This window comes from Erpetoichthys calabaricus, chromosome 10, assembly GCF_900747795.2.
Source record: "Erpetoichthys calabaricus chromosome 10, fErpCal1.3, whole genome shotgun sequence".
Lineage (NCBI taxonomy): Eukaryota > Metazoa > Chordata > Cladistia > Polypteriformes > Polypteridae > Erpetoichthys > Erpetoichthys calabaricus.
Genome location: NC_041403.2, coordinates 73551065 through 73561413, shown reverse-complemented (window position 1 = coordinate 73561413; position 10349 = coordinate 73551065). Strand labels below are relative to the sequence as shown.

The following is a 10349-nucleotide window of genomic DNA, read 5'->3' as shown; positions in this document are numbered from 1 at the left end:
GAATATCCAATCATCTCCTATCCGACGACTTCGAAAGAGTAATATATAATTTAATTCTAATTAAATAATTAGTGAAATGTTCAAGAGGAAAAAAATGAGTGCATGTATCGGTTGTTTTCATAGACTAATGACTAGGCGTTTTTCTTTATTTATTTCATGCGTTAAATTAACTTTAAGTATATTTAGATAAACATCGTCTTAATTAAACCAGTGAAAGTATAACGTCGTTGAATATAAACAGAAAGACTTGTTAAGCAAAAGTCTGACAAAGTGTTCCATTTGATCATCCTGCTCAGTTGCTTTCTACATTGTGCACTATGCCGACGGGATAGGCTCCGGCAAACACCTACCTAATTAAAAAGTGTGGAGACATATTTTCCATTACTATGAACATGTTTTAGACTCTGATTAAATATATATGCCTGAAAGCACAACCATTAAGAATTTACCGAGAGCTAGTTAAAGTCACTTTCAAAAGCTGAAGAATAAATGTGTCCTACACTGCCAGTATCTGTTAGATTTCAGGCCATATGCGTATTGAATACTCACGTTTATAACATACGTTAACGTCAGCAAAATTAAAGGCTTTTAGAAACATAACAAACAACATCATTCAAAGTAGAAAGAATATAACATTATCAAACCCAGTTTAGGGTTGCTGGGTCCGGAGCCTATCCTGGTGGCACTGGGAGGAAGGTGGAAGCAGCCCGCCTTGGACAGACACGGCAACAGTTCGTCACAGAGGGGGAAAAAAACAAAACAAAACACTAGTTTCAAAAACAGTTATCTACGATCAATATTACGTTGACGTCCAATATGCAGCAAAATTATTGTACAATAAATTTAAAACAACTCTGGTGAAAACATTATAAAAATATGAAATAAAATACTATACGATTAAATAAAATACGATTGCTAGTTAAGTACATGAAAACGGATTTGTATTACTATCGTAAGCTGACTGTACCCAAATGAACACGTTCTTAACCTTAGCATATTCGTCTCTAATAAAGTTGACGCAAATATATTGGATCTATAGTGACAATTTAGTGAATTTAACACGTGTATACCCAAAGATATAATTTAATCAAACAAATTATGTGTATAGTATATCAAATAACAATATATGCTATACAGCTACATGAACAATATATGAAGTACACTGTATGGTAGTGTGTATTTCACAAGATCGACGTAGGAAATAAAGAAGCGGATTTTATTTGTTACAGTAATTCTTCGTTAAGCTAATATTGCTTCTATAGAGGACGCTGCACTGAGGCCATTAACGGAAAACTTTATACATTCTCCTGCTTCTTGATTTAAAAAAGCACCTTAATTATTTATAAAACACTTTAATGATTGTCTTTGAATAAATAGGATAGATAGATAGATAGATAGATAGATAGATAGATAGATAGATAGATAGATAACAATTGTAATGGATATTATTTTCATTCAGCGAACAAAACGGGTAAAAATTGTATAAAAACCATGACAGTTTTTAATTAAAAGTTAAAAATATAAAAGGTTACCTTGAAATGGGACGGTAAGCCTTGTGTCCTTCCTTGGAGCAGAAGGGCAAAATATGTGTACTAGTCGTTCAAGGCGTGCCATTGGGACGAAAAGTCCAAAACTGAAGAACGGGAGAAAAAAAATGTTGCTCTTTTCCTACCAGATCGATGGGCATGCGTCGAAGTCTGATACTTTTCGTATACGCTGCCGACTGGAACTCTTCAAGAAGTGCATTAGCAGAGAATATTTAATCATTCAACAGAAAGTCTGAATTGCTAAAAACGACCTGTTTTGCATATATGATTTCTGTTAAGGAAAATTGTGATACAACGGTTTACAGTGGAGAAGTGTGAAAAAACGGTTACGTGAATGTAAAGATTAAGTAGAGCAATAATATGAATTTTTTTCGTTCTTTCCCGTTTATGTCTGCACATACACATACATACACACAAGAACAGAAGCGTCCATAAAATGCACATAAATGCTTAGTATTCACTCATCACACATCCCAAAGCCTATAAAAATAACAATTTATGTGTATTACCTTGGTTTCATAGGTCCTTAAAATGGAAATCCAAAGTAAAACGCAACTCAAGGAACTTTGCATCATTCATTAGCACCTTATAATTACTTTGCTAATTAGGCTGACACGGTAGTTAATCAGGAGTAATACGCCGTCATGTCAGTGGCACTTCCCATTACTCTGACATTCAACAAGAGGTAGGTTTGAGTCGCTTCACAGAAATTAACACAGGTTGATATTTTCGACGGAGCTGGCTCATACTTTAACAATCCCAGGCGAATCACACAGCAACACGCCTTTAACCGAAGCTCAGATAAAATAAAACAGAGATAATTCGTACAACGGTGCCCCAATTCTGTTCTAAAATGCCGTTGTTTTCTTTTGCTGAATTAAACATTATTAAGCGGATTATGCATTAAATCACAATAAAAAGAAACAAAGGATTTTACAGTTTCACAGAGCCAGAGTGCGTTATTTGATATTCAGAATTTATTTTGTTACATATCTTGTCTATTTCTATTTCCACTTCACTTTTTATTATTGCATAATTTATATCTGAAAGGATAATTTCTTTCCTAATATAGAGAAAATTGATTGTAATAAACCGAGAGGATGATACGAGAAAAGTAGCATTCTCGAACCCACTTAATCCAAAGCAGGGTCGCGGGAACAAGAACGGTATTTTAGGGTAAATAAATTGAAATTACCGATTCATTCGATAGGGAAGGAGATTACTAAAACGAATACATTCTTTATTTTCTGTGGGATATGTACTAATACCCCAAGCTGTTTTAGTAGACATTAGAAATTAGGCTGCCTGCATATATTGGACCATTTAAAAAGATAAACAACGTGTTCTAAAATCCGGTAATAATGTGTCCCGTTCAAGCGGTCGCTGTTTTGATTGCTTTGAAAATATTCCAAGATCATAATGCACCTGCAATATCAGGGAATATTTACATCTTTTCTTAACTATCATTTTCCTTCCAAGTCTTTAAGGCAGCAGCCTGAGAATTACTAAAAGAGCATTCACTATACTCAGTTGCCGGCTTACAATTGACAAGATAAAGTAGAACCCCCCAATTGGCTCAACGCAGCGAACGTCATGGAATAACCAATAGCAGCAGAGTTGGATAAAACAGGGACCGGATTATAATAAAGGAGAAAATATGAGTTCCCATTGCAATAGCGGTGACGTCAGCGTAGGAAGTCATTGTAGAGCAACACTACGACGATTACAAGCAAAAAAGGAGCGTGGTGTCGAGGAGTTCGTCCGGCGTGTCTCTCCACACCTCAACTTTGAAAGAAAGTTCAATTACCAGAACAAAAGGACTGGACTACACAAAACAAGAAACTGATGCCATATTGAATGTAACCAAACTGGGAGAATACCCTCCAACTAACCTGCTGCAAAACACCAAACTTTGTGCACTAGTTGGTATTATTTATATATTTATGTATTTATTCAATTAATATCTACGCAACTTTTTGGTCTGTTGTGTATTAACATCAGCATTTTAAAGGAGGGACATTGATCGCCTGGGTTTATGGTTGCTTCATCGTTTGCTTGCCCTCCAGAGATTTAAATGGAACTAAGTATTTATTTTTAAGCCTTGTAATGAAGACGAGTTCTTAATTGTTTGGACTTTTAATTATGGAAGGGTCCAGCGGATCGAATTTTGGAATAGACACTATCTTGTCTGTTAATAACACTTCCGGCAGCCCCGTGCTAATGAACGGAGACTTTCGGCTCGGCGACGGCCGGACCTCGGATTTTAGAAATCAGGCCACTCCATCACCATGCTCAGAGATAGACACAGTGGGGACGGCGCCTTCTTCCCCTGTCTCGGTCACCATGGAGCATCCTGATCAACATCTGGCCCAAGACAACCTTCAGCATCACCATCACCACCACAGCCAGCAGCAAAGTTTGCAGCTTTCACCGCAGCCTCCGCAGCAGATAGGGGCAGCGGCATCTGCCCCAAGGACTGCCACCTCTTCGTTTTTAATCAAAGACATTTTGGGCGACAGTAAACCACTGGCTGCCTGCGCACCGTACACAACCACAGTATCTTCTCCCCATCACACTCCCAAACAAGAAAACGCCACAGCGAACGAGGGATTCAGACCAAAATTAGAACAAGAGGAAAGTAAGGGCAAGTTGGACAAACGAGACGAAATACAGAGCGACATCAAATGTAACGGTAAGAATTGCTATATTTCTTTTGTCAAAGGAAATGTGCACACATTAATATGTAGTGTCTAATTAACTCTGCTTTATAGAATCCCGTCTAAACGAAAAGATATAAACAAATACCGTATTTTTAAAATTACGAAAAAATCCTAAATTATTAAATCTATCTATCTATCTATCTATCTATCTATCTATCTATCTATCTATCTATCTATCTATCTATCTATCTATCTATCTATCTACAGGTATTGTCCATACCAATTACACTTTTAATTTTTTCAAACCTAGATTTAGAAAAGTTTATATATTTATTGTAGCTGTTGCATGTATCATTTAAATAATAAAATATGTAATTATGATGGTTTTCTGCGTTCCAACTGTATCTTAAGTATAGTTTATAGCATATGTTTGGCTAAAATACTTTAAACTTCAAAAAAAAGGTCACAAAAATCGGCATTTCTTTGCAGTTCTCAATGTTATTTTTTAACAGACTGTGGGCCTCCTTGTCATTTTTACACATGATTTTTTTTTAAATCCTGGAATTTCATTCTTTCGATAGGTATTTTGCACGCCGATAGCAGCTTCTTTAAAAATCGTATACCCTAGTGTTATTTTCGTGCCCAAATTTGTAAACTATCTCATTTGCTGTTTTCAGTACGCTGACATTGACTCAAAATACACAAAATATGAGATTTTTCGAATCCTTCTTTTGCCTTTTGTATTAGCATAACAGAGAGAAAAGCAGATGTACAGTCTGCCTGGCGATTTTTTTTTTGTTCACATACCTCCCCTGTGGGTCAATTAGAGAGATTATTGTTCTTCCTACAGGGGAGATCGCGGAGTGCAGCAAAAAACTGGTACAAATAGAGACGGATTGACGTATTGATTTCCTAGCATTTCAGCAAGAAAACTAAAGTTGACAAATAGAATTTCGTCATGTCCCCCTTTTCACCTGATATTACAGCAATGTTTAATCCATTCGTGTACAAGAATTGACCAACAAATTTAAAATAGACATGCAATGTATTTTTTGAAAATTCTGTGCGATTTAACTGTAATTTTACCATACTGTACATAATTTTTATATTTTGACTTTCGTAGTTACACGGACAGCATAGTAATTAAGTACATCGTTGATTATTTGCCAGAAAAATATTTTATAACTAAATATTTTAGGTTTTTTTCATGCAGCATAAATTCTTATTATGTATAATTAATAATACATATTTTGGCAAATATGAAAATAACGAAACCGCTAACTCATTGAAGTTCCATCTAATAATAAAACAAATTATTACATTTTTTGTTCATACCTTTCCTTATTATGTCAACGATAAAAGCCCCAGATTTCAGATTGCGTTCAAAAGTAGCATATATATTAGTAATATCTTATTCTAAAAGTTACATTGTAAAGAAACTAAATTTTTGTATATTAATTTATTCTTTCTGTAACAGGAACGAAAGAAGAAGGTGATCGGGAGATCAGTAGCAGCAGAGAAAGCCCCCCAGTTCGATCCAAAAAGCCCCGTAAAGCGAGGACAGCTTTTTCTGACCATCAGTTGAATCAGCTGGAGCGCAGCTTTGAGAGGCAGAAGTACCTGAGCGTCCAGGACCGCATGGACTTGGCTGCGGCGCTGAATCTGACAGACACCCAGGTCAAAACCTGGTACCAGAACAGAAGGTACGTTCATTGCGTACTTAGTGGGGTCGGCTAGCCTTGCAACCTAAAAAGCATTTTTTTTATTTTGATAGATTGAATATACATTATTGCAGCGTTTGTTTTCTTTGATTAAACGGAAAGTTGCATATATGAGCATGGATGCAATCAAGTTAAAATTGGATTTAAAAAAATTACAATTGTCAAATGTTTACACTGAAAGAACACAATGCACCAAAGGGCGATATCAGTAATTTTAATCTAACGAGATACAAGAAACTCGAAAAACCGAAAAAAACAAAAAACTGCAAACCACGTGGAGTGCAAATTATAAATTTGTAGAATTTATCCATCTTTCTTCTTTATATAGCTCAATAATGAAATTCTGCAAATGACCAATATTGAATATTGGAGTAGTAAAGTTGTTTCTATCAATTACTGAAGGAGTACTGCATTTGTATAAAATACCCGCACAAATTGTTATTTTCTTTTATTCGCGAACATTAAAAGATTCTCTACTCAAATTTATCAAAGGTTTCTTATTTCTTAAACGTCTCCAAATTTAAGAAGCACAAAATCATTACGTCATTAAAAGTTAGCGTATGCCAATATTTCTGGGCTGCACGTTTCATATTTCCAGTCTGCATAGTTGCAGGCCGTATTCTGAGGTTATATTCGATATATTTCGTTTATTTATTTTTTAAAAAAAGTTTCTTCGAGCGTTTTTATCTTTATATTTTAATAATTATTTCCACTCAGGTCATCTCATTTTTATTATAAAGTACATATATGCCAATTATTTTTTGTTATTAGACGTGAACTTATTTGCATGTTTGGACTACATTTTATGTAGTCTTATGTCAGACTCACAAAGCGTTCTAACCGATGCGTTTTCTTATTTTGATTTCAAAATTTAGGGGAAAAGTTCATTTTTGTTATTCATCCTAGTGTTTTTATTTATTTATTTTGTATTTGTATCTCTTATACGAAACGGATAATGAGCTGTCAGAAATGCATTTGTTTTAAAAACCTGTACGCTTTTGTTTTCATAAATCTCTTCATTTCTCTAAGTTGGTCAGCATTAAAAAAGAAAAAAATAATAATTCAAGTGGCTTCAACTGTTATTGTATATTATCAACTCGTTTTTATAATTTTTTTTGTTAATGGAAATATTGAATACTATAACTGATTTCTTTACGTTGTGGAGGCTTTTGTTTTCTAATGAAATGTAGTTATGTACAAAAGTCTTGCTTTAAGTGATTTAAGTTATACCAAATTAAGACCATGCAATGGGCATTGGGAATTCTAAACCACTTAAATAATTGATCTGTTTTATTCTGATCGTCTTTCAGGACGAAGTGGAAGAGGCAGACTGCTGTAGGACTAGAGCTGCTGGCTGAAGCGGGGAATTATTCCGCCTTACAGAGAATGTTCCCGTCTCCTTATTTCTACCACCCGAGTCTGTTGGGCACTATGGACAGCACGACTGCAGCGGCCGCAGCCGCCGCCATGTACAGCAGCATGTACCGGACTCCCCCGGCGCCTCACCCTGGCCTACAGAGGCCGCTGGTCCCGAGGGTCCTCATCCACGGTCTTGGACCAGGGGGGCAGCCTGCACTAAATCCCCTCGCAAACTCGTTGCCTGGTACACCACATCCTCGGTAGGCAAGAAAGACTGTTTATTCAACTTCACAATAAGTCATTTTTCTAAAAATAACGAGAAAATGCAGAAGAACTGTAAACCACTAATATGTGGTTCAGTGGAACGGAAATGGAGAACGACCGCAAGTTTTTTGTTTCTTTTTTATGAGGAAAATTAAAGAACCTAAGCAGTTGAACAAAAGGACCGTTTTTTATTTTTTATTTTCTACAAATCAACCTATAATACTAACAAATACACTTAAAGTTTATAGAAGATGGAGGAGGTAAAACGCAAACTCGGAAGAAATGAGACACTTTACAAGTGAAACAATTCTTTAAGCCTGAACATGCAATGGCAATGGTCGGAGAACTTTACACTGCTTCTTGCGACCTTTTTATTTTTTGAAGTGGCATGCACCGTTAATATAAAATGTACATTTGAAGAACTGAGTGAAATATCATATTTATTATATGTCTTCAGAGAAAATCGCTTATATACATTTAGTAACACGTGCAGAAATTTCCTTTTTGTTTTCATTTTAATGTCTTTTGATTCTAACTATTTAGGTTAAAACATCCGTTAGATTTTGTGATTGGTTAAAACTATCATACAGAGAGGTTCTTCAATAATACCATCTGTAAAAACAATAAAAAATTTAATTTTTTTTTACAAGCACTGAAACCCTGTGATATATTCTTACATGTGTAATGTTGAGTTTGAGAGTGAAGACTATTTAGGCGGACTTTCCCAGAAAAATATGTGAGTACTGTAAATAATAAAAGAGAAAAAGACATTTACCTTTTACAATTTAATACTTTTTTGCTGAGTATAATAAATGCAGAAAGACGGCGCGCAGTACTAAATAAAGCTCTTACTAAAATAATATGATCGTTTTAAGGTGGCAGTGATTATGTGTATCTGTCCAAGTGAATATTTAACAGCTTTGGGATGGTGAGAATGGATGGTCTGGGGGGCCGACTAACCAGCCTGGGAAACGAGAAGGTGGTCTCAGCCTGGCAGCTGTTCCGGGGAGCGAGACAGACAGCAGGCGTAGGGCATCGCAGCGTGAGCAATCAGTGAAGGCCGAGGAATTCAAAGAAAAATTAATATAGGCAAGAAATAAAAAAGAAAAAAAATCCCAGGAGATGACGATTTATCATCTTTATCATAACGCGTACGAATCCTCCTCAGCTGTATGTACACGTATAATGATACACTTGACTGGTGCTCATTTGAAGCTGAACAGGTCGTACATGCGCCCTAATTAGGAAACACGCAGAACGGACCGCGGATTTAACAGAGAAGTTGGTCTCTTCGCTCCCTTCGACTTGTGCTTTCTTTGAGCTTTACTATGAGAAACTTTGCGCACATTGAAACGCTTGACTCCTCGTAGTGTTTTTTTAACGAATAGTAATTCAAAAAACTCTTAACAGGGAGCCAAACATTTTTTACACTTTTATATTACCAAACCAGCTTTGAATTTCTGAATTTTGCAGCTAAGATTCCATTCCATTTTCAGGTTTGCTTTTGCACACTTATCGATGCGTGAGAGGACTGTATATGTGTTGATTGTTTTTTCCTCGCTTAACTTCTGCGTGTGTAAAGTATGAGGGGAAAAAAAAAGTTTACTCATTTTGAAAAGGAAAAAAAAAAAACATCTATTAGCGGGTAGACGAAACCAGTAAATACATTAAAGCGGGAGCGTAATTAAATGAACATTAAAATACTATCTTTTTTAAAATAGCATTATCCAGGTCCCTGGAGGATTGTGGTAAGATGGCGCTTTCATGTGAATTGACTCCAGAATGGAAGAGCCTCAGGGCACGTTTGTTTGGGCTTCCCTAATTGGAGAACCGTTTGCTGATTTCTCTGCTAATAAATTCCTGTTAAAACGGAGCTGACCTTTGCTATGGTCTATAAAGGGGGAGTAAATGACACACAAGGCGACTGTCAATTTTTCTACCTCTTAGCTAAATATTAACACTGGTGAATTATGAAAAGAAGAAAAAGGGCTTAATAATTTTGTAATTACGCATCATTTCGGATTTTGTTTTGTTTATGTAACGATGAGTAGATTTGATGCACAATCTGAACAATAATACTAACAGCGCATTTCTAGGTTAAGTATATATCACATTTAATATCTATTTTCTAATAGAAAGCGTGCTTATTTAGTTGGTTAAGGCTTATAGTAAGATGTACTCATGTCAGCTTAATAAATTATTCAGTAGAGGAACGATAGGCTTTTTACATAAGGCCACAACACAATTTTGTTGTTCGGAATAATGTACAAGGTGATCCTAAACAGTCTAGCAGTAATTACAGTATAACATTTAATTACAAAAAGGATACTTCGTACTGACCTACTAATATTATACAAGAGAAATGTCCAATTGTTGACATCCCAGTTCCTGGGTACACATGACGTTAGACCTGGGAATGAAATTGGTAGAGGAGGAATGGTAAGGATCAATAATAAAGAAATATTACTATCTTACCACTTCAAATCCATGCTCGGTAGATTTTTTGATATGGAAATAAAAGAATTGTTGAGGTCAATATGAAAAGTTTACTTAGCGTTTGTTTCGAAATACTGTACAGGAAAAACAATATTTTCCGTAGACAAGTACCGCATTCACGCTTTACCAGTCTTTCATTAGGCGTAATTTGAAAACACATTTCAGATTCGATGCCAGAGATACTTTCTTCTATTAAAAAATGTAAAAAAAAAGATATTCTTAAAATCTGTTGGGAAGCTTTACTGTTATAGTGTCACACAAAACGAAACGGTTAAGGATAACGTCTTATTGCAGGCAGGCTC

General features: G+C 35.6%; 1 protein-coding gene across 1 annotated transcript; it reads left to right on the top strand.

Annotated features, from left to right (window-relative positions):
* The first annotated feature begins 3672 nt into the window (after window positions 1–3672).
* Window positions 3673–9494, top strand: barhl2 (BarH-like homeobox 2). Its single transcript, XM_028810586.2, has 3 exons — window positions 3673–4239; window positions 5685–5910; window positions 7239–9494. Exons 1-3 carry the CDS (start codon window positions 3690–3692, stop codon window positions 7549–7551), a joined length of 1089 nt encoding a protein of 362 aa, XP_028666419.1. The 5' UTR covers window positions 3673–3689; the 3' UTR covers window positions 7552–9494.
* The last annotated feature ends 855 nt before the right edge of the window (window positions 9495–10349 follow it).

Excerpts from the sequence above, each read along its gene's own strand:
- barhl2 (XM_028810586.2), top strand. The coding sequence starts at position 3,690 with ATGGAAGGGTCCAGCGGATCGAATTTTGGAATAGACACTATCTTGTCT. Across the intron at positions 4,240-5,684 it reads GAGCGACATCAAATGTAACG|GAACGAAAGAAGAAGGTGAT; the intron begins GTAAGAATTGCT and ends TTTCTGTAACAG. Across the intron at positions 5,911-7,238 it reads ACCTGGTACCAGAACAGAAG|GACGAAGTGGAAGAGGCAGA; the intron begins GTACGTTCATTG and ends ATCGTCTTTCAG.